Source organism: Mobula hypostoma, chromosome 18 (genome assembly GCF_963921235.1).
Source record: "Mobula hypostoma chromosome 18, sMobHyp1.1, whole genome shotgun sequence".
In the NCBI taxonomy this organism is placed as follows: domain Eukaryota; kingdom Metazoa; phylum Chordata; class Chondrichthyes; order Myliobatiformes; family Myliobatidae; genus Mobula; species Mobula hypostoma.
Genome location: NC_086114.1, coordinates 45,867,340 through 45,892,466, shown reverse-complemented (window position 1 = coordinate 45,892,466; position 25,127 = coordinate 45,867,340). Strand labels below are relative to the sequence as shown.

General features: G+C 41.0%; 1 protein-coding gene across 1 annotated transcript in view; it reads right to left on the bottom strand.

Annotated features, from left to right (window-relative positions):
- The window catches only part of rec114 (REC114 meiotic recombination protein), a 51,473-nt gene that overhangs the window by 4,823 nt on the left and 21,523 nt on the right, over nucleotides 1-25,127 (bottom strand). The window contains exons 4-5 of the mRNA XM_063070215.1: nucleotides 24,889-25,077; nucleotides 22,007-22,087 (exon numbers count right to left, since the gene is read on the bottom strand). Coding sequence (XP_062926285.1) covers nucleotides 22,007-22,087; nucleotides 24,889-25,077 — 270 coding nt within the window. The remainder of the gene's footprint in view (nucleotides 1-22,006; nucleotides 22,088-24,888; nucleotides 25,078-25,127) is intronic.

Here is a 25,127-nt window from a genome sequence, read left to right as displayed (position 1 = left end):
TGCTGTAGCATCATCTGCTATTGCAGCAACATTGATGCCTGGTGGTAGGACAGCGCATTCAAGATACCCCTCAAAGTCAATGAAGATGCCCTTTGTAACATCGATAAAAACACCAATACAGGTGGCCCCCGCTTTTTGAACGTTCGCTTTACGAAACCTCAGTGTTACGAAAGACCTACATTAGTTCCCTGTTTTTGCTAACAGAAGGTGTTTTCACTGTTACAAAAAAAAGGCAGTGCGTGATAAAAGGCAGCACGCGCCCCGAGCAGCCGCTGTCCCCCAGATTCTGAATGGCATTCTCGCCGGCATTGCTTAAACATGTACCTGTGAGCAGCCACTTGCAAGGTATCCGAAAAGCCTGAAAGAGCTCGTAAGGGTGTTACACTAAGCGTAAAACTAGACATAATTAAGCGTTTCGATCGCGGTGAACGAAGTAAGGACAAAGTGAGTTTGGCTTGTAGAAGCTGACGTTGAAGAGGTTTTGGCATCCCATGACCAAGAACTGATAAATGAAGAGCTGATGCAATTGGAAGAGGAAAGGATAACAATCGAAACCGAATGAGTAATGATGAAGTAGGACTTTAATTTTGAAAGGGTACGTCGGTTTAGTGCATATTTGCAAGATGGTTTGAGTCCTTACAAAGAACTGTATGATAGATAAATGCGCAAGGCTCAGCAGTCATAGGAAAAGATGAGCTGCCTGCCCTAATGGAAAGAGACGACGACTAAATGACACCTCAGTGTCCCAACACCCCAACCCCTAGGCCGCGGACAGATACCGATTTGCAGAGAATGCAGCAGTAGCTGGGAGGCACTCAGCACATCTTTAAGAAAACAGCCGAAATAAACATGCTAATTAATTAGGTGCCGCCCGGCACGTAAACGTCGACCCAGATCAGAGGTGATTGCCGATTCCGTCGCCTCTAATCTGGGCCGACAATTATGTGCCAGGCAGCACCTAATTAATTAGCTTGTTTATTTCGGCTTTTTTCTTAAAGACGTGCTGTGTACCTCCCGGCTACCACTGTATCCCTGCATGCTTCGCGGATCGGTATTGGGTCGGTGGCCCAGAGGGTGGGGGCCACTGCACCACCCAAACTCCAACAACTCAGTCTAACACACCATCATCAGTGTTCTCTATGTCTTCCCGATTCCCTAAGTGATACTACACTATACATACATTATTTCTACTTTATATCAGCTGTGTACTTTTACGTGTTATTTGGTATGATTTGGCAGCTTCACAGCTTAAAGGTTACTGGAGAGCGCTTGTGCCGTGTTTTTGCGGACGGCGCTTGCACTGTGTTTCTGCCAAGACCACTTGTGTGAGATTTTCACTACAGAGAACAGTTCAGGCAATGATTGTGGAAAAGTATTTCTACTTTATATAGGCTGTGTATTTATAGAACATACAATAGTACAGCACAGTACAGGCCCTTTGGCCCACAATGTTGTGCCAACCCTCAAACCCTGCCTCCCATACAAGTCCCCACCTTAAATTCCTCCATATACCTGTCTAGTAGTCTCTTAAACTTCACTAGTGTATCTGCCTCCACCACTGACTCAAGCAGTGCATTCCACGCACCAACCACCCTCTGAGTAAAAAACCTTCCTCTAATATCCCCCTTGAACTTCCCACCCCTTACCTTAAAGCCATGTCCTCTTGTATTGAGCAGTGGTGCCCTGGGGAAGAGGCGCTGGCAATTCCCTATCTATTCTTCTTATTATCTTGTACACCTCTATCATGTCTCCTCTTATCCTCCTTCTCTCCAAAGAGTAAAGACCTAGCTCTCTTAATCTCTGATCATAATGCATACTCTCTAAACCAGGCAGCACCCTGGTAAATCTCCTCTGTATCCTTTCCAATGCTTCCACATCCTTCCTATAGTGAGGCGACCAGAACTGGACACAGTGCTCCAAGTGTGGCCTAACCAGAGTTTTATAGAGCTGCATCATTACATCACGACTCTTAAACTCTATCCCTCGACTTATGAAAGCTAACACCCCATAAGCTTTCTTAACTACCCTATCCACCTGTGAGGCAACTTTCAGGGATCTGTGGACATGTACCCCCAGATCCCTCTGCTCCTTCACACTACCAAGTATCCTAGCTTTTACTTTGTACTCTGCCTAGGAGTTTGTCCTTCCAAAGTGTACCACTTCACACTTCTCCAGGTTGAACTTCCAGCTGCCACTTCTCAGCCCACTTCTGCATCCTATCAATGTCTCTCTGCAATCCTCAACAATCCTCTACACTATCTACAACACCACCAACCCTTGTGTCGTCTGCAAACTTGCCAACCCACCCTTCTACCCCAACATCTAGGTCATTAATAAAAATCACGAAAAGTAGAGGTCCCAGAATCTATCCTTGTGGGACACCACTAGTCACAACCCTCTAATCCGAATGTACTCCCTCCACCACGACCCTCTGTCTTCTGTAGGCAAGCCAATTCTGAATCCACCTGGCCAAACTTCCCTGGATCCCATGCCTTCTGACTTTCTGAATAAGCCTACCCTGTGGAACCATCCATATAGATCACATCCACTGCACTAACCTCACCTATATGCCTGGTCACCTCCTCAAAGAACTCTATCAGGTTTGTTAGACATGATCTTCCCTTTACAAAGCCATGCTGACTGTCCCCGATCAGACCACAATTCTCTAAATGCCTATAGATCCTATCTCTAAGAATCTTTTCCAACAGCTTTCCCACCACAGACGTAAGGCTCACTGGTCTATAATTACCCGGACTATCCCTACTACCTTTTTTGAACAAGGGGACAACATTCGCCTCCCTCCAATCCTCCGGTACCATTCCCGTGGACAACGAGGACATAAAGATCCTAGCCAGAGGCTCAGCAATCTCTTCCCTCGCTTGTGGAGCAGTCTGGGAAACATTCCATCAGGCCCTGGGGACTTGTCCATCCTAATGTATTTTAACAACTCCAACACCTCCTCTCCCTTAATATCAACATGCTCCAGAACATCAACCTCACTCATATTGTCCTCACCATCATCAAGTTCCTTCTCATTGGTGAATACCAAACAGAAGTATTCATTGAGGACCTCGCTCACTTCTACAGCCTCCAGGCACATCTTCCCATCTTTATCTCTAATCAGTCCTACCTTCACTCCTGTCCCCTTTTGTTCTTCACTTAATTGAAGAACGCCTTGGGGTTTTCCTTTACTCTACTCACCAAGGCCTTCTCATGCCCCCTTCTTGCTCTTCTCAGCCCCTTCTTAAGCTCCTTTCTTGCTTCCCTATATTCCTCAATAGGCCCATCTGATCCTTGCTTCCAAAACCTCATGTATGCTGCCTTCTTCCACCTGACTAGATTTTAACACCTCACTTGTCACCCATGGTTCTTTCACCCTACCATTCTTTATCTTCCTCACCAGGATAAATTTATCCCTAACATCCTGCAAGCGATCTCTAAACATCGACCACATGTCCATAGCACATTTCCCTGCAAAAACATCATCCCAATTCACACCCACAAGTTCTAGCCTTATAGCCTCAAAACTTACCCTTCCCCATTTAAAAATTTCCTGTCCTCTCTGATTCTATCCACTTCCATGATAATGCTAAAGGCCAGGGAGCAGTGGTCACTGTCCCCCAGATGCTCACCCACTGAGAGATCTATGACCTGACCCGGTTCATTACCTACTACTAGATCCAGTATGGCATTTCCCCTAGTGGGCCTGTCACACACATCCTGGACACACTTAAACTCTGCCCCATCTAAACCCTTAGAAGTAATCAGGTGCCAATCAATATTACGGAAGTTAAAGTCACCCATGACAACAACCCTGTTATTTTTGCACCTTTCCAAAATCTGCCTCCCAATCTGCTCCTCTATCTCTGCTGCTACCAGGGGGCCTATAGAATACCCCCAGTAGAGTAACTGCTCCCTTCCTGTTCCTGACTTCCACCCATACTGACTCAAAAGAGGATCCTGCTACATTACCCACCCTTTCTGTAACTGTAATAGTATCCCTGACCAGTAATGCCACCCCTCCTCCCCTTTTTCCGCCCTCTCTATCCCTTTTAAAGCACTGAAATCCAGGAATATTGAGAATCCATTCCTGCCCTGGTGCCAGCCAAGTCTCTGTAATGGCCACTACATCATAATTCCATGTATGTATCCAAGCTCTCAGTTCATCACCTTTGTTCCTGATGCTTCTTGCATTGAGGTACACACACTTCAGCCCTTCTACTTTACTGTCTTTACACCGTTTATTCTGCTTCTCTTTCCTCAAAGCCTCTTTATATGTTAGATCTGGCTTTACTCCATGCACTTCTTTCACTGCTCTATCGCTCTGGGTCCCATCGCCCTTGCAAATTAGTTTAAACTCTCCCGAACCATGCTACCAAACCTAAGCAGCACACATCAAAGTTGCTGGTGAACGAACCTACCTACCTTTATCGTATCATTCCTGCTTTTACTATATGTTACTGTTATTTTAGGTTTTATGTGTTATTTGGCATGACTTGATAGGTTATTTTTGGGTCTGCGAACGCTCACAAACTTTCCCCATATAAATACATGGTAACTGCTTCTTCGCTTTACCACATTCCGGCTTACAAACCGTTTCATAGAAACGCTCTACTTTCAGATGGTGGGGGAAACCTGTACTGCAACTTTACTCCGAAATGCGAGGCTTATTGTCTGGGATGAGTGCCCCATGATTTGAGGGGGCAGCTTCGAAGCTGTGGAGTGGACTCCTCATGATGTATGCGGCAAGAATGAGGCCTTTGGGGGTATTTTAACCATTTGCTGTGGCGATTTCCATCAGCTTCTAGCAGTTGTGAAATGAGGAAATGATGCTGTCGAGAATTCATGCATAAAAAAATCCTACTTATGGAGAAGCTTCATCAAGTTTCAATTGAAGAGAAACATGCGATTGAGTGAGGGAGAAGGACGATATTCTGAGTTCTTACTGGATGTTGCAGAAGACAAGATTGAGAAAAATGAAAACAATGAAATCCAATGACCTGAAGATATGATTCTGCCAAAAACTATGGAAGAATGTACTGACAATCCCGCAGAACTGTTCCCGAGGAATTCCATCTTGGTTCCTCTCAATGAAATAATGTGAGAAATAAACTCCACATGCATTAGACGCTTCCCTGGAATCATGAAAGAATACTGTTCCTTCAATGCGGTAAGTGAAGGAGCTAATGCCACTCATTTACCAACAGAATTCCTTGATTCGGTCCAACTCTCTGGATTGCCACCACATAAACTGGAATTGAAGAGGGGATCTCCCATCATTTCAAACAGGAACTTGGATCTACCAAGGCTTTGCAATGGAATGCGAATGATGGTGGAAGAACTGCACGACAATCTCATCGTAGCAAAGATAAACATTGGTGCGTTCAAAAATGACATTGCCATGATCTTAAGAATTACTCTCAATTTATCAGAAGGGGAAGATGTCGCTCTTCAGTGGAGCCAGTTCCCGATACAGTCATGCTTTGCTATGACTATACATAAGGTACAAGGCCAAACCATGGAGAATGTGTTGATTTATCTGGAGAAACCGGTATTCCAGCATGGTCAGCAGCATGTGGCTTTAAGCCAGAGAAAAAGAAATGAAAACGTTAAGAGTATTCTTGACAGGTGGCAGATCAACCAGAAATGTTGTCATCAAAAGTGTCCTTCATTAAACGAGGAGGGGCTGTATTTGGTCTTGCTACGCGCCTTTCTTTTTTAAAAAACTGAGTTTTCTTCTTTAATTTCCAAAGCAAGGCAATAGCAATAGGATTCAGGAAAATTTAATGTTCATTCCGGTCACATCAGACTGCACTACCTTTCTCTCAAAGGGTGCCCCAACGGGTCACCCAGTTGTCTAATATTCAATAAAAATATCAAATCTGGGTAGATTTCCTCCAGTGCTGAATTACCATATATTAAGTTAGTAAATTTTCTCTGCTGTAGCATCAGTTATGATTTATCATTACTAAATAGCAGGTTATAATCGAAGCAAAAAAAATGTTCTGGCTCAATTTGCATCTCAAAAGGACTGATTTACAAATGCAGCAGTGCAAAACTGAAGACCAACACACCTACTGTGCACGCTGGTAAAAAAAAAGCATTGTATCAATATACTTACGCCCTTCGTGGCTGTTCTGACCAAGGTAGTTTACAGCAGAAGTTAACAAATTTAATCACTGTTAACTTGATTGTATTTTTGCCTGAGTGTTCCATTTTTATCAGCACTACAGTCAGAAGCAAGTTCTGTCATTTTTGATTGCGGATTTATTTATTTATAAATACAGCTGTGACATTATGCCAAAGTTATAATATTGAATAGCATTATTCAACATTAATGCAGTTGTGATGTCAGTTATTAAAATGTCAATTCAAACAGATTTCAAAAACATGAATGCTGGAAGCACTCAGTTTGTCATGCAACAACTATAGAGGAGAAAGGAGTTAAGACTTCAGGTTGAAGATCCTTTAGACTCAGAATTCGCTGTTAGAACAGATACAGTATATCGTTGGAAGATTAGTTCGAAAGCATGCTGGTGCCATGTACAATGATTAACAGAATCTAAAGTCATGTAGAATGCCCAAGAGGATATTCTCCACACTTGGGACACTGGACTGGAAAATTTAAGATGCAGCAGGATGTTTATGCCCACTCCAAGTCTGAATTCTTATGGTCTGTTTAAAAACTCACCATGTATTAGTTCCGCTGATGTCTCATGACGTATGAAGCACCAGTAGCATTATACTGTTTATTTTTTAACTTGCCTCATAAATTAACAAATAATAAGGTGCTATTTATTTGTGGTAATATTATTTTGTGTGTTGTGAATGAGTTACAGTGCCTATAAAAAGTATTCACTCCCTTTGGAAATGTTCATGTTTTATCGTTTTACAACATTGAAATCACAGTGGATTTAACTTGGCTTTTTTTTTGACACTGATCAACAGAAAGACTCTTTTGTACCAAAGTGAAAACAGATGTCTACAAAATGATCTGATCAATTACAAGTATAAAACACAGAATAACTGATTGCACAAGTATTCATCCCCTTCAAGTCAATATTTAGTACATGTACCTTTAGCAGCAATTACAGCCTTGAGTCTGTGCAGATAGGTCTCTATCAGCCTCGCAAATCTGGAAACTGATTTTTCTCCATTCTTCTTTAAAAACATTGCTCAAGCTCTGTCAGATTGCATGGGGATCGTGAGTGAATAGCCCTTTTCAAGTCCAGCCACAAATTCTCAATTAGATAGAGGTCTGGGCTCTGACTTGGCCACCCCAGGATATTAATATGTGGATCAATACGTGGAACTATGACTTTGTGGCCACTATAGAGACTTGGATGTCTCAGGAGCAGGAATGGCAGGGTTTAGATGTTTCAAAAAGAACAGAGGGAGAGGCAAAAGAGGTGGGGGGTGTGGCATTGCTAATTAGGGATGGTGTCACAGCTACAGAAAAGGAGGAAGTCATGGAGGGATGGTCTACTGAGTCAGTGGGGGTGGAAATCAGAACAGGAAAGGGGCAAGAACTACTGGGTAAACAAAATATTCTGCAAATGCTGGGGTCAAAGCAACACTCAACACACTGGAGGAACTCAGCAGGTCAGGCAGCATCCATGGAAACAATTAGTCAATGTGTCGGGCCGGAACCCTACCCTTCGTCAGGACGTCATGCTGAGTGATTGCTTCCACAGATGCTACCCGACCTACTAAGAATTACAGGGTGCTTTTTTTTTTAAAAAACATATATGGAACCCCCCCCTCCCAATAGTAACAAGGATATTGAGGAGCAGATAGGGAGGCAGATTGTGGAACACTGCAATAATAATACGGTTGTTGTGATGGGAGATTTTAAACTTCACTAATATTGATTGGCATCTCTTTAGCAAAAGGGGTTTAGATGGGGTGGAGTTTGTTAAGTGTGTACAGGAAGGTTACCTGATGCCAACTAGTTAGATCCTCTAGTTAGATAAGCTAACTAGAGGAGAGGCTGTACTTGATCTGGTACTGGGAAATGAAACTGGTCAGGTGTCAAGATCTCTCAGTAGGAGAGCAATTTGGAGGTAGTGATCACAACTCTATCTCCTTCACCACAACGCTGGAGAGGAAAAGGAGCGGACAATTTGCAAAAACAGTTAATTGGGGTAGTGGAAAATATGATGCTATTAGGCAGGAAACTGGGAGCATAAATTGGGCACAGATATTCTCGGGGAAATGCATGGCAGAAATGTGGCAAATGTTCAGGGAACTTTTGCATGGAGTTCTGCAGAAGTTCCATTGAGGCAGGAGAAGGATGGTAGGGTTAAAGAACCATGGTATAAAAAGGATGTAGAAAATCTAGTTGAGAAGAAAAGCTAGGTTCCATTAGAGCTCCAGAAAATGACAAGGTTGCTAGGGAGAAGCTTAAGAATGGAATTTAGGAGCCCCAGAAGGGGCTACGGGAAGACCCTGGTGAGTAGGATTAAGAAAAATTCTCAAGGCATTCTACAAGTACGTGAAAAGCAAGAGGATGAGCCATGTGAGAATAGGACCAATCAGGTGCAATAGTGGAAACGTGTGCATGGAGTCAGAGTAGGTAGTGGAGGTATTTAATGAATACTTTGCTTCAGTATTCACCAGGGAAAAAGACCTTGGCAATTGTGGGGATGACCTACAGTGGACTGAAATGCTTGAGCATGTAGACATTAAGAAAGAGGATGTGCTGGAGCTCTTGAAAAGCATTTAAATTAGATAAGTCCTGAGAATTGAAGGGATGCAAAGTTGTTCCCTTGTTCAAGAAAGGGAATAGAGATAACCCAGGAAATTACAGACCAGTGAGTCTGACTTTAGTGGTGGGCAAGTTGTTGGAGAAGATCCTGAAAGGCAGGATTTATGAGTATTTGGAGAGACAATCTGATTAGGGATAGTCAGCATGGCTTTGTCAAGGGCAGGCCATGCCTTACAAGCTTAAATGAATTCTTTGCCGATGTAACAAAACACACCGATGAAGGTAGAGCAGTGGATGTAGTGCATATGGATTTCAGTAAGGCATTTGATAAGGTTCCCCATGCAAGGCTCCTTCAGAAAGTAAGGAGGCATGGGTCCAAGGAGACCTTGCTTTGTGGATTCAGAATTGGCTTGTCTACAGCAGGCAAAGGGAGGTTGTAGCTGGTTTGCATTCTGCATGGAGATCAGTGACCAGTGGTGTTCTGCAGGGTTCTGTTCTGGGACCCCTCCTCTTTGTCATTTTTATAAATGACCTGGAAGAAGAAGAAGAATGGTGGGTTAGTAAGTTTGCTGATGACACAAAGGTTGGGTGTTGTGGATAGTCTGGAGGGTTGTCAAATGTTATAGAGGGACAACGAAAGGATGCAGAACTGGGCTGAGAAGTGGCAGATGGACTTCAAACCAGATAAATGTGAAGTAGTTCATTTTGGTAGGTCAAATTTGAAGACAGAATGCAATATTAAAGAGACTCTTGGCAGTGTGGAAGATCTGAGGGATCTTGGGGTCTATGTCCACAGGGCACTCAAAGCTGCTGTGCAGGTTGACAGTGCTGTTAAGAAGGTGTATGGTGTGTTGGCATTCAGTATTTCAATAGGTACATCTAATATCAGAGAAATGCATACAATATACATCCTGAAATTCTTCTTCTTCGCAAACATCCACAAAAACAGAGGTGTGTCCCGAAGAATGAATTAAATGTTAGAACACCAAAGCCCTCCCAACCAACTCTCCCCTCCCATGCATAAGCAGCAGCAAAGCAACAACCCCCCCTCCCCCACCGAGCACTCAAGCTTGCAGCAAGACATCAATAAAGACACAGACTTGCAGTACCCCAAAGACTACTCGCTTACCCGGTAATTCAACATACCACAGGCTCTCTCACTTCCTCGTAACGGAAAAGGGTGTCCCTGTTTCACAGCGATAGGGGAGACATAACAAAACAACTTGCTGATTTATGGTGTTAGAAGCCTGTTGCATCACTTTTTCTGAGCTCTGTGCCCAAAGAACTCAGGTCTCTGGGCACATAGCCAACTCGCCACTTTCAAACTTCCAAGTACTCCCACGACACATCCAGAGGTGGCACCGGCCTCGAATCCGCCTACCTCCAGAGCCACAAAAATCTGACACCCTGAAGGCGCACTACTTTTCCAGGCTGCATCTTTAGCATATTGAAAAGCAGCCAGTCGTGAGGCCCTGAGAGCAGGTCCCATTTCTGCAAAGAACCGAACAGTGGGATTGAGCTCAAGAGCCCTGAGGTAATGTTACAGCTATACAAGACCTTGGTCAGACCCCACTTGGAGTACTGTGTTCAGTTCTGGTCACCTCACTACAGGAAGGAGGTGGATACTATAGAGTGCGCAGAGAAGATTTGTAAGGATGTTGCCTAGATGGTTGAGTGAATTTGGCCTTTTCTCCTTGAAGCGACAGAGAATTGGTTGGTTTTAACTTTTCTGTGCCCTATTTGGGCAGAAAAGTTTACTTTCGATTTCTTAATATGGCTGCTAAACTTTCTTTTTAACTGCGTCATTTCTTTCTTTTCCCAGGGGATTCTGAGTGGTTACTTCCCTTTTGTCATCTTACGTATTTCCTGTGCGGCCTTAAATTTTGTAGTTTTTTTTAAATTTTATTCTGTTTTGCTTTTTATAATCATTTTATGTTAATAATCCTATTTTTTTTTGTTGCTGTGTCTATTCATGAGTTTGAGGTTTATTGTGGTTTTTTTTTAATATATACTTTCCGGCTTTTGTTCTGTTCTGTGTGTATTTTAATTGAGCTAACTTTTTTTTACTTATTTTTTTACTGTTTTACAATTAGCTGACCCTTTTCATATTTATACCTTTTTTTTAGGGAGCGTATACCGGAAGTCATGGGGGTAGTTTTAGCGCTTGCTTCTTTCTGGCGGGTCTGCTTTAGATTTCGCCTTGGGGTCTTGGGGTGGGGGGTGGTGGGAGGGGCTTCACGTTTTAGTTTGTTTCTCTTTGGGCTATATACATTATTGAAGTATTGGTTGCGTCCTTTTCCCCGGTATCTTTTGTATGTTCTGTTTCCTCTCCGGGTTTGTGGGTCGCGCCTATTGTCAATCCTCCTTGTTATGGGTTGACTTTAGGATTTATGGAGTCTATTATTAATTTTGTCTCCTGGAATACTAATGGTCTTAATCATCCTATTAAAAGGAAAAAAGTTTTTAAAGTGTTCCGGAGACTTAAAGCACAAATTTTATTTTTACAAGAGACCCATGTACGGAGGGGGGACAGACTACGTTTTTTCAAATTCTGGAAGGGACAACAATTTCATTCGAACTCCAATGCTAAGATTCGAGGCGTCTCTATTTTTATAGACTTCTCAGTTACTTTTATACAACAGGATATTATCTCTGATCCGAATGGTAGATTTTTACTGGTTAGTGGTTTACTATTTAATAAAAAAGTAGTTTTGGTTAATGTTTATGCTCCTAATATGGATTGTCCGGAATTTTATAAATCATTGTTTGATCAGTTTCCGAATTTGAACGAGTTTTCATTGATTTGGGGCGGAGATCTTAATACCTGTTTATCTCCAGCTTTGGACCGTTCGGCTCCTTTACGGACTTTACCTAATAAATCTGCAAATTTGATTAATTTTTTCCTTTCTGATTCTGGGTCGACGGACATTTGGCGTTTTCTGCATCCTCAGGAAAAAGATTTTTCCTTCTTTTCACATGTTCATCATTCCTATTCAAGAATTGATTATTTTTTCATTGATTCTCGTCTCATTCCTTCAGTGATTAAATGTGATTATGATTCTATAACCATTTCGGATCATGCTCCACTTAAGCTTTCTATTAAAATTATGGCCAATATACCAAACAATAGACAATGGCGTTTTAATTCGCTGTTGCTTCAGGACTCGGACTTTGTTAATTTTATGAATGAACAGATTGAGCTTTTTTTTACAATTAACCATACAGAAGATATTTCGGTTAACACTCTTTGGGACACTTTTAAAGCCTATATTCGGGGTCAGATTATTTCGTATTCCGTTGCTTTGAGGAAGAAACAGAAGCAGGAGGAGATGGCAATTGTGGACAAGATTAAAGAAATTGATAAGAAATATGTTATGGCTCCTTCTGAGGAGCTATACAAACAAAGAACTGAACTTCAAATGGAACACAGTTTACTACTCTCGTCCTCGATTGTAAACCAATTAAAGAAAACAAGAAGTGATTTTTATGTTCACAGTGATAAAATTGGCAAGCTGCTGGCTAATCAATTGAAATCTAATTATGTTAAATCTCAAATCAATCAGATTTATAACCAAAATGATCGATTGATATTGGATCATGTGGGGATTAATCAAACCTTTTGTGATTTTTATTCTTCTTTATATCAATCAGAGTCTCCTCGAGATTCTAAATATATGAATGATTTTTTAGATAAGTTAGACTTCCCTCAGATTTCACAGGATATGTCTTCTTTATTAGATACTTCCATTACAATGGATGAGATTAAGAATGTTATTTTTTCTATGAATCTGGGGAAAGCTCCTGGCCCTGATGGGTTTACCGTTGAATTTTATAAATGTTTTGCTTCTTTATTGATTCCTTGGCTCTATAAGGTTTTTGAGGCTTCTTTGAAACTTGGTAAACTTCCGGAATCTTTTAATAGAGCATCAATTTCTTTAATACTAAAGAAGGATAAAGACCCTGCTCAATGTGCATCTTATAGACCAATATCTTTATTAAATGTTGATTCTAAAGTTTTTTCTAAGTTATTAGCAAATAGACTAGAAAAAGTACTTCCTTCTATTATTTCGGAAGACCAAACGGGTTTTATTAAAGGTCGTTACTCTTTTTATAATATTCGTACATTGTTAAATATCGTTTATACTCCCTCACAAAATGTTCCTGAGTGTGTTATTTCTTTAGATGCCGAGAAAGCTTTTGATAGAGTAGAATGGCCTTATTTATTTAAGGTGCTTGAAATGTTTAATTTTAGCTTGAAATTTATATCCTGGATTAAACTGTTATATCACTCCCCTGTAGCCTCGGTTCGTACTAACTCCTTAAACTCACCTTTTTTTCCTCTCTTTCGTGGTACTCGACAAGGCTGTCCTCTTAGTCCCCTATTATTTGATATTGCATTAGAACCTCTTGCAATTGCTATTCGAGAATCTTCAAATATTACTGGGATAACTCGGGGATTAAAGTCCCATAAATTATCACTCTATGCTGATGATTTACTTTTATATATTTCTAATCCTGAGAGATCCATTCCTGCTGTTTTAGAGTTATTAGCACAATTTGGTCTTTTCTCAGGTTATAAATTAAATCTTAGTAAGAGTGAACTTTTTCCGATTAATAAACATCTTCCCTTATATTATAAATTTCCATTTAAATTGATTAATAATTACTTTTCATATCTTGGGATTAAAATTACTTGTAAACATAAAGATTTATTTAAGACTAACTTTTTACCATTAATAGACCATATTACTCAACTTTCATCTAAATGGTTTCCCTTATATTTAACTTTGATTGGTCGTATTAATGCAGTTAAGATGTTTTTTTTGCCAAAATTTTTATATGTGTTTCAGGCATTACCAATTTTCGTTCCTAAATCTTTTTTTGATAAAGTTGACTCTAAAATTTCTTCATTTATTTGGCAGAATAAGAATCCGAGACTGGGTAAAATACATTTACAGAAAGCTAAGAGAGATGGAGGTTTAGCATTACCTAACTTTAGATTTTATTATTGGGCTATTAATATTCGACATATGAAATTTTGGTTACTTGACCGGGACATACTATCTATTCCTAAATGGGTAGCATTGGAATTACAATCTGTTCAGGGTTATACACTTGGTTCTATTTTAGGTTCCTCTCTTCCTTTTGATTCGAAACGCCTTAAGCAGGTCTCTAACCCGATAGTTAAATATGCTTTGCGCATTTGGTTTCAATTCAGAAAATTTTTTGATCTTAATCAATTCGGGTTAGCGATTCCTATTTTAGGCAACATATTTTTTCCTCCCTCTTTTACGGATCGCGCTTTTCAAACTTGGAAGACTAAGGGTATTTTACGGTTTTTGGATTTATTTTTAGATGGTTCCCTTATGTCTTTTGAACAATTATCTAATAAATATAACTTATCAAGAATACATTTTTTTAGATATTTACAAGTTAGAAATTTCCTAAGTACTATACTTTCTTCCTTTCCAATGCTTCCTCCTATATATATTTTAGATTCGATAATTAACCTTAATCCATGTCAGAAAGGTGCATCGGCTATGATTTATAATATTATTATGAAACTTAGGAAAGCTCCATTTGATAAGATTAGGGTAGATTGGGAACAGGAATTGGGGCTTACCATTTCTGTGGATGATTGGGGGCAGATTTTACAATTAGTTAATACTTCCTCTATTTGTGCTAAACATTCCCTAATTCAATTTAAAGTGGTTCATAGAGCACATATGTCCAAAGATAAGTTAGCGCGTTTTTACTCGCATATTAATCCTTTCTGTGATAGATGTTCGGGGCAGATAGCCTCTTTAACTCATATGTTTTGGTCTTGCCCTACTTTGGAAACTTTTTGGAGAGATATTTTCAATATTATTTCTAAGGTATTAAATATAGATATCTCTCCTCACCCTATTACTGCTATCTTTGGACTACCTAAAATTTCTAGTAATCTTTCCCCTTCAGCCCGTAGAATGATTGCATTTCTTACTTTAATGGCGAAAAGATGTATTTTACAACATTGGAAAGAGCTTAATGCTCCAACTACCTTTTTTTGGTTTTCTCAGACGATTTTATGTTTGAATCTGGAGAAAATTAGAAGTAACCTTTATGATTCTTCATTTAAATTTGAACAGATTTGGGGACCTTTTATTCGATATTTTCATTTAATGTAATATTTACCCTTCTTGTTTTTTTTTCACTGTTTTAATGGAGGTCGGGATTGAGGACGTGATTTTAAGTTTAACTCTGTTTGGTTTCAAGTTAGCCCATTGCTTTGCTTTGCTTTTAGGTAGTTGCACGGTGGGTTTTTTTTTGGGGGTTTTTTTTTTCTTTTTTTTCCATTGATATATATAAAATCTAGTATACTATTATGTTATCTTGGTTTCTTATGCTTAAATTACATTGTTTGTAGTATTTTCTTTTTGGTATTGTTATCTTTTGGAATTTTATTGTACTTTAACATTGTATTAATGTTTATATGGCTTACCTTTTTTGTATACTTACTCAATAAAAAGATTTAAAAAGAAAGAAAGAAAGAAGCGACAGAGGATGAGAGGTGACCTGATAGAGGTGTACAAGACAATGAGCGGCATTGATTATGTGGATAGCCAGAGGCTTTTTCCCATGGCTGAAATGGCTAACACAAGTGCTTGGAAATAGCTATCGAGGGGATGTCAGGGGTAAATTTTTCTACAGAGAGTGGTGGGTGTGTGGAATACACTGCCGGTGGCGGTGGTGGAAGCAGATACAAAATAGTTTTATTAAGAGCCTCTTAGGTATATGGAGTTTAGAAAAATAGAGGGCTATGAGCTAGAGAAATTCTAGGCAGTTTCTAGAGTAGGGTTACTTGGTCAGCACAACATTGTGGGTCAAAGGACCTGTAATGTGCTGTAGATTTCTATGTTCCATATATTAACTTTGTTGTTTATAAGCCATTCTTGTGCAGCTTTGGCTTTATGCTTGGGGTCATTGTCTTGGGGTCCAACCATACTATAGCCAAGAAAACACACCAACATCTTGACAGCCTCTGAAGACAAAGCAAATTCAACATATCCCCAATGACCCTCAATAATTTTTATAGATACACCCTTGGATATTTCCCATCTAGATGCATCACAACTTGGCACGGCAACTGCTCTGACCAAGACTGCAAGAAATTGCGTGGATTTATGGATACAGCTCAGTCCATCAGTAAGCTACCTCCCCTCCATGGACTCTTCTCAACAACTCACGCCCTCGGAAAAGCAGCCAGCATAATCAAAGATCCCACCCACCTTGGAAATTCTCTCCTCTTTCCCCTTCCTATTGGAAAAGATACAAAAGCTTGAAAACCTGTACCACCAGGCTCAAGGACCGGTTCTATCCCTGTGTTACAATTCTCTTCAAGAGACCTCTTGACCTTTAAAGATGAACTCTTGCTCACAATCTACCTCACCGTGGCCCTTGCAACCTACTGTCTACCTGCACTGCACTCTGTCCCTGTATTGAGAAATATAGGGAAGCAAGAAAGGAGCTTAAGAAGGGGCTGAGAAGATCAAGAAGGGGGCATGAGAAGGCCTTGGCAAGTAGGGTAAAGGAAAACCCCAAGGCATTCTTCAATTATGTGAAGAAAAAAGGATGACAGGAGTGAAGGTAGGACTGATTAGAGATAAAGGTGGGAAGATGTGCCTGGAGGCTGTGGAAGTGAGCGAGGTCCTCAATGAATACTTCTCTTCGGTATTCACCAATGAGAGGGAACTTGATGATGGTGAGGACAATGAGTGAGGTTCATGTTCTGGAGCATGTTGATATTGAGGGAGAGGAGGTGTTGGAGTTGTTAAAATACATTAGGACAGATAAGTCCCCGGGGCCTGACAGAATATTCCCCAGGCTGCTCCACAAGGCGAGAGAAGAGATCACTGAGCCTCTGGCTAGGATCTTTATGTCCTCATTGTCCACGGGAATGGTACCGGAGGATTGGAGGGAGGCGAATGTTGTTCCTTAGTTCAAAAAAGGTAGTAGGGATAGTCCGGGTAATTATAGACCAGTGAGCCTTACGTCTGTGGTGGGAAAGCTGTTGGAAAAGGTTCTTAGAGATAGGATCTATAGGCATTTGGAGAATCATGGTCTGATCAGGGACAATCAGCATGGCTTTGTGAAGGGCAGATCATGTCTAACAAGCCTGATAGAGTTCTTTGAGGAGGTGTCCAGGCATACAGATGAGGGTAGTGCAGTGGCTGTGATCTATATGGATTTTAGTAAGGCATTTGACAAGGTTCCACACGGTAGGCTTATTCAGAAAGTTAGAAGGCATGGGATCCAGGGAAGTTTGGCCAGGTGGATTCAGAATTGGCTTGCCTGCAGAAGGCAGAGGGTGGTGGTGGAGGGAGTACATTCAGATTGGAGGATTGTGACTAGTGGTGTCCCACAAGGATCTGTTCTGGGACCTCTACTTTTCGTGATTTTTATTGACGACCTGGATGTGGGGGTGGAAGGGTGGGTTGGCAAGTTTGCAGACGACACAAAGGTTGGTGGTGTTGTAGATAGTGTAGAGGATTGTCAAAGATTGCAGAGAGACATTGATAGGATGCAGAAGTGGGCTGAGAAGTGGCAGATGGAGTTCAACCCGGTGAAGTGCGAGGTGGTACACTTTGGAAGGACAAACTCCAAGGCAGAGTAGAAAGGAAATGGCAGGATACTTGGTAGTGTGGAGGAGCAGAGGGAACTGGGGGTACATGTCCACAGATCCCTGAAAGTTGCCTCACAGGTGGGTAGGGTAGCTAAGAAAGCTTATGGGGTGTTAGCTTTCATAAGTCGAGGGATAGAGTTTAAGAGTCGTGATGTAATGATGCAGCTCTATAAAACTCTGGTTAGGCCACACTTGGAGCACTGTGTCCAGTTCTGGTCACCTCACTATAGGAAGGATGTGGAAGCATTGGAAAGGGTACAGAGGAGATTTACCAGGATGCTGCCTGGTTTAGAAAGTATGCATTATGATCAGAGATTAAGGGAGCTAGGGCTTCACTCTTTGGAGAAGAGGATGAGAGGAGACATGGTAGAGGTGTACAAGATAAGAGGAATAGATAGAGTGGATAGCCAGCGCCTCTTCCCCAGGGCACCACTGCTCAATACAAGAGGACATGGCTTTAAAGTAAGGGGTGGGAAGTTCAAGGGGGATATTAGAGGAAGGTTTTTCACTCAGAGAGTGGTTGGTGCGTGGAATGCACTGCCTGAGTCAGTGGTGGAGGGAGATAAACTAGCAAAGTTTAAGAGACTACTAGACAGGTATATGCAGGAATCTAAGGTGGGGGCTTATATGGGAGGCAGGTTTTGTGGGTCAGCACAACATTGTGGGCTGAAGGGCCTGTACTGTGCTGTACTGTTCTATGTTCGATGTTCTAACACTACATTCTGCATTCTATTATTGTTTTTCTGTTTGTACTGTTTGATAAACTTGTGTTTTGAAATCATCAGTATGGATGACTTGTAAAACTAAGTTTTCACTGTATCTCAATGCATGTGAAAATAATACGCTAATTCCAATATCAAGAATTTACCAGAGGCATAATCCACTTCTGATAGACTTCTACAAGAGCAACACTACTTGCTCTAAGTAAATCGCAGAATCAATGTTGGCAAGTTTGTCGTAAGAAGCAGCAAGGTTGGAGAACAACCAGGATATGAGGGCTCAGAATTTCGGGCAGCCAAAGTGTGGTTGGGTGACAGTCAAAAAAAAGAACAAAGGACAGGGGAGGGTAAGGGTGGGAATGGTTAGGGAAGGGCAGGCAATGGAGGGGAGTGAAGAAAGGTAATGAACAAGGATGTGTTGGTCTTTTTGTGTATACGTGTTTGCTGAGAATGAGTGAGCACATGCTGAGAGACCAGGGATGTTACAAATATTTGAGCAATCATTTCCCAGCACCAAGGGCTGGTTTCCAGTTGTCTTGGAACACTTGCCAGTGGAATAAGGCCTCACTCTCAAGTTCTCACAGGAGAAAAGGTGCAAATTATTATGTGTTGTAAGAAGTCATGCACAGAACACAAGACTTTGAACATCAGAGCCCTCTTGAACAGCCCCAGCTGCAACAAATCCAAACACTCTGCTTGAGAACCTTCGTGCTTTGACATTGAAAATACTGTCCTGAGTGAGACATGACTGGCAAGAGACACCCAGTTTGAAGTACAAAGCAGTGAGTCCATCTTCTCCTGGAGGGTCAAACTGAAAGAGTAATCTGTCTTCATGAGGTAATCTGTTCCATCAGGAATGAGATGTTTCTTTTACCCATCTCCCAAATTAGCAAGGGGAGCAGCTAGGAAAGATGGTCCCAGTGGTTTTTGTAGATCCAGGCGACTTCTTCCAGATCGCTCAGGAAGCAGCTTATTCTTCCTTTCTTGTGTCTTTTCTTTTCAAGCTGGCTGGGATTCTATTGAAGCCCATGATCTACAGTTCAAATTACGGATCTCCAAAAGCAGTGGGTTTTCACACTAGCTGTACTGCCTGGAAGATGTGTGCCTTTTGGAGTGACCCTGTGGATGACCCGATTCACAGATTTCATTGACTGAAGTGCTGTGGGAGACTGAAACAGAGACAGCAAGTGGTGTGCACTGCTGTCGGAAGAAGACACTTGTTCTCAAGCATTACCTCTCGCTGAGGGCGAAAGCCTGTTGGTCCCAGATTGGGGGGGGGGGGGTGCTTGAAGAAGCAACACAGAAGATTGTAATATCGGAACAGCGAGCTGCTGATCCTGTTGTTGCAGGATGACCTCTGTCTCCCTCACTGGTGAGAGAGCCTGTATGAGATAATCAGTGTGTTAGGATGGGCTGCAGTTTTTGATGAACTCTAGATCAACATTTCTTTGGGGTCTTTTACTATTGCTTACATGGTAGGTGGAGGGTGGTGCTTCTGCTGGTGCACTTGGGGGGGGCAGGGGTTAATGCTTCTGCTCGTGCGAGAGAGGGGCTTTGGAGTTCTGATATACCATTATTCATTCTTTGGGCTTTCTTGTTTCGTGAAGGGCTCTGCGAAGAGTAAGAATTTCAGGTTGTATACTCTATATTCTCTGACATTAAACTGAACCATTTGAGTGTGCCTGCTGGGCTATTGTCATGCAATTCTAATGCTATTTCAATGAAAGACATTGCTTTGATACAGTTTATGCAAGATCTGACAAAAGATGTTATTAATATCAAAAGAAACTTCAACATTTCTTAAGTGAGTTGTCATATCTCAACTCTTGATAAAATCACAAGGTGCAAACAATAGGTAATGGTACTACAGAATTAGATTTGTGCCTGCATGAAACAAAATACAAGCAGAAATAATGCTTTCCATTATTAATCAGTGCTGTTAAGTGTCTTTCCTTCTACTTTTCTTATTTATTGGCCATCTTTTCATTAGCAAATTTAGGACAGACATGGATCACAAACCAAAAAAAACACTGGTGGAATTATGGTTCTTTGGCCTTTTTTTGTCTGCTGCTCCAAATAACAACCATTATGACGAATCCATTCTCCAGGTCTCATTGTAGGTTATAGCTTTCCTTATGTTCACCCACCTTTTAAAATTAGATGATAGTTTTGGTGAATTCAAAATATCACAGCACTGGATGATTTCATATTTTTTGACTTAACTCATGAATATTACCCAAGAACTATGTTCCTTGTTTATCACCCCTATTGTCAAGAGGTGGTCCTTCCTATTTGAAATAAAAGCAAAGGCTGGAAAACCTCAGTAGGATCAGGCAGTTCTTCAACATTAAATGTTAACTGTTTCTCTTTCCTGGGATGCTTCCTCACCTGCAGACTTTCCCCAGCATTTAATCTCTCCCTGCTTCTGTTTTTATTTTAGGTTTCCAGCATCTGCATCCTTTTTAATATCCCTTATAATTACCCAACCTATGCTTTCCTAACTTTAGGCACACTTTAAAACATTACAATACTTTAAAGATTTCAAAGGAGGAAAATATGAAATAATGGATTGTGAAATTAAGCAATAACTAAAGGAAGCAAACAGATTTATGTACAAACATGAGAAAATCTGCAGACGCTGGAAAGCCAAGCAACACACAAAAGGCTGGAGAAACTCAGGACACCAGGCAGCATCTATGCAAAAGAATTAAAGTCAATGTTTCAGGCCGAGACCCTTCATCAGGACTCAGTGGGATCACATATGACAAGTTCAGTTGTGTACTTGTTCAACTTTTATATCAATGACAAAAGTCAATGGTTTTTTCTTTGGAAAGCTCCTTTTGGAGCTTTGACAGGAAACTTGGATCATGCTCCCTTTACAACAACCACTAAAAACACTCAGAAACTGCAGCGGTGCACTGGGAGTTCCTTCCAGTCAGTCAGTGATTTATTTTGCACCATTACACACCCCACACTTATAGCACTGCACAGATTTCCTTACTCTAATTTACTATCCCACCCTCCCGCATCAGTCCTATTTACCTCCACTTTCCTCAAGCTTCCACCACTTGGACCCTCTCCTCAACATCAACAGTTGATCCATTAAAAAACCCCAGGTCTTGTCTTCTACTGACCATTCACCAATACTGGGTTTGGAACGGCTACCACTGTACCACCCTGCCCTCTCCTTCCAACCGTCACACATTCCAGTCGCAGCAGATACCTATTCATGCAAGTTAATTTGACAACCACGCCTTTTCACTCTACCCCACATTGGAACCATGTCTTGGACAAAGAACAGACTATCAGGTGAGATATTTTCAAGTACCCAGCCAGTTGCACTGAAAGCTTGTGGAAATGACGCAATTGGGCAGGCACCCAAAACAATATTTATTTAGAGATGCAGCTCTGCCCAGCAACCAACAACCCTGATTTAACCCTATTCTAATCATGGGACAATATACAATCAATTAACCTACCCCTATGTCTTTGAACTGTGGGAGGAAGCTGGAGGATCCAGAGAAAACCCAGCATCCTACAGGGAGGAGGTACAGAGACTCCTTACAAATGCGAGATTGAATGCCCAACTCCAGTGCCCCAAGCTGTAACAGCATCGTGCTAACCGTTATGCTATGCTAGAAATTCTAGTGTCCATTCAGTAGAGTTTGCAGACTGTTGAATGGGCACTAGAATTTCTAGGTCAGTGTGCTGAAGTGAAATTGCTTTGCAGACAGCTGACAGACACACAGTCAGCTGTAAAAGCTTTTGGCCAGCCAATTATAGGACAACTTTCACGTGAATAAGGTTGTCAAAAATATCTATTTAAAAATTAGAAGTAGCAAGGTTGGCTCTCTAAAATAACCTTGCCCTGACTAAAATTAAAAGGCAATAGACAGAAACACGATTACTTTCACTAACCTTTGCTACTTGTTTTATTGACACCCTATGCTCAGGAAGGGTGCTTTGCATTCTTGATTGCCCTTTCTCTGTATCCTGAACCTGTCAATAAAATATAAATTGTGATCAATTTAAACATGGGTCCCATTAACATTTATGAAGTAGTTAGCAGATGATCTAAAATTTTTATTCCTTTAACTTTTGACGATATGAATAGGACTGGTAAGAGTTGCTGCTTGGTCCCGTTCTAGAACTGCTAATCTTTGGTGAAGCTACTTCCACATTGTTACAAAGGATTAAGTAATGATGAAGGAATAGCAATATAGTGTATTTCCAAGTCATGATGGTGTGCAATTCAGAGGAAATGAGCACACATCTGCTACCTTTTCCCTTTTTTTGCTTGGGAGGTGCTATCAGAATTGCCTGTGAGAGTAACCAGGCTGAATTCTATACATGTTACACACTGTTTGCTGAAAGTGAAGGGAATAAATATTTGGGTGTAGTTAATGGGGTGCCAATTAAGCAAGCTTCCGTATTTGGATTGTGTCAAGCTTTTAAGTATTGGAATTATACTCATCCAGGTGGAGAATGATTAGTGTCTTATAAATAGGAATGGCAGTGAATCAATCACCACAGAATCACAACTCACTTATCTGATCCAAAGTCACAGTTTAGCTTCTGGTCAACTCTCCAGGAGGTTGACAGTAATGCTACTGAATGCTTTGGGTTATTTAATACAGACATATCCTAGAAGTTGTGGCATGAATATCACCTACTATTTGCCCACCAATATCTAAATGTTGTCTACATCCTGTTATCTACAAGCATGAACTGCTTCATTTACTGACTGGAATTGACTGTTGTGAAGATGTTTGCTGAAGATTCCACTTCAGGAAGTATAACGGAGGAAGGTCATCTTCCTGATCTATCAATGGTTAGGCCTAGGCCACTCCTCTAGTGATATCCTGGAAGTGGCACAATTGTCTGTGACTGTGACCATATCCATTCTCCATTTTATGAAGGTCTATCTCCCCTTCATGCCTATTGACATTATTTGTATCAGAGCTTGATGCCCAGTCAAATACTGCCTTGAAGTTGAAGGTAGAAAATCAACAGTTTAGTCCAAGTTTGAATCATAGCTGTGCTGTCTGGAGCTGAAACAGTCTATACAAAATGTGAAATGGACATCTGATAGCAGATGTCAACAGATAGCTCTGCCAAGGATGTCTCCCTTCATTTTGCTCATGACTGATGTAGACTCACTGGGTGGTACTTAACCTGAATGGAAAAGTCTTGTCAAGGCACAGCCAGGCAATCTTCCATGTTGTTCGGTTGATGCTTGCATTGTAACTGCACTGCAACAGCCTGGCTTAGGTACAGCTTATTCTGGAACAAGGTATTTAGTACTACACAATGTCGCCCTTTGCCACTGCCTTTGCTGTCTCGGCTATTTCTTGATCTCATATGGAGTAAATAAAAGTGGTTGGAGCTTGACATTTATTGCAAATTCACTGACCAGAATATTGGGAAGAACCCCTGAACTTTTCTTCAAAATATCACCATGGGTTATTTGTTTGCACATAAAAGTGAAGGCAAAGCCTTAGTCTAATTCAGCTTAAAGACAGCACCACCTGGAATGTGGCACAGCTCTCCCAGAATTACAGGGTAGATTTTGTGCAGTCTGGGCCATGTTTAAAACTCACAGCCTTCCAATATATACCAAAAACAAATCCTCCAATCCAATCTGGAGGTAAAAAAAGAAAAATAGGGATACAGCACAGAGGACTATGGAAGCAGTAACGGACCATTTACTCCCTGAATCACTTCTGTCATTCAATGAGTTGAACTGGTATCCTCTATCTGGATTTTCTCAACATTGCTTAGAGAAAGTTTGAATATTGTTGTTAAACTGTGCTGCCCCAACCTCTACTCATACATGAATTATTGCTGTTGGCAGACTGTTGAAGCCACATTTTCTTCCCTTGATTGTGCCACAAACAGCAGCAATTTCTCTAGCATCCTTAATGTGGCAAAACTGACCAAAATGTTTTATAATAAAAGCATCAGATACAATTTAACATTTAACCTGTCAAGGTGATATTAGGGCATAATTAGTCAGCTCAAGCTAACCATTATTTGTCCCTTGTGTTGAAAAAAATACCTGTTACTTTTCAACCAAAATCTGGATATTAACCAGATCCTGGAGTAGAGTGACATGGGTTGCTTCATTATCAAAGGCACATAAATGGAGCCAAGAACTGTTAAAGTGTCAACAAACAGACCAAAATTAACCTTATGACAGGAGGCCATTAATGAAGCAGCTATTGATCGCCGAGGAATTCCTCCAGTGATGCACTGGTGCTGTGACGGCTAGTTTCCGATAACAACTAATTTCCTTTATGGCATATCTCACTCTAGCCATTGAAGAGGCCTCCGTGTGTCCCCGATTTCAGTTTTGCAGATAACTAATTATTTCAGTCACAAATGCACTGGAAAAAATGCCTATATGTGGAAATAACCTCTAGTCTTCACTGTTGTATACTTTTCATGAGAAATACTTGTAGAGGATATCCAGCAATGGCATACTTCTGTTGAGGTGCAGTTTCAGAGGCTTAACAACATGACAGCTGGGCTTGCTCACTAACACCACCACAAATAGTGATGTTTCTCACACTGTGCAGCTTTTAATGCAGCCTATTCTGTAACACCACTTGCAGATAAGCTGCTTGTCAGTGCTGCATGAGATTTCACAGGTACAAGGCATTCGTATTATTGAGAGGAAAGACTGGGAATATTTTGATAGCATATCAACATTACACTGTTAAACAGGTCTCAGATGAGGACTTCACAATAAAATCAAAACAAACTGGGTAATAGGTGTCACTTTATCCCTGTTATCTTACCTCTAACTCCAGACTTTCAGACTGGTTGCTAGTTGGCTGGCTCAATAATAGAGCTCGATTCACATTATTTCCTTCAGGATTTTGTACATGTATATAGACAAGTAGTTTTTGCATACAGTTAGAGCAGTGCTCCATAGCTTGTTCATATGAATCACCACTGAACTGCACTCGAAACATACGGCTTTCATTCTATACGAGGGAAAAAAGGAAACAAAGATGATTACAAATGCGCTTTTTCC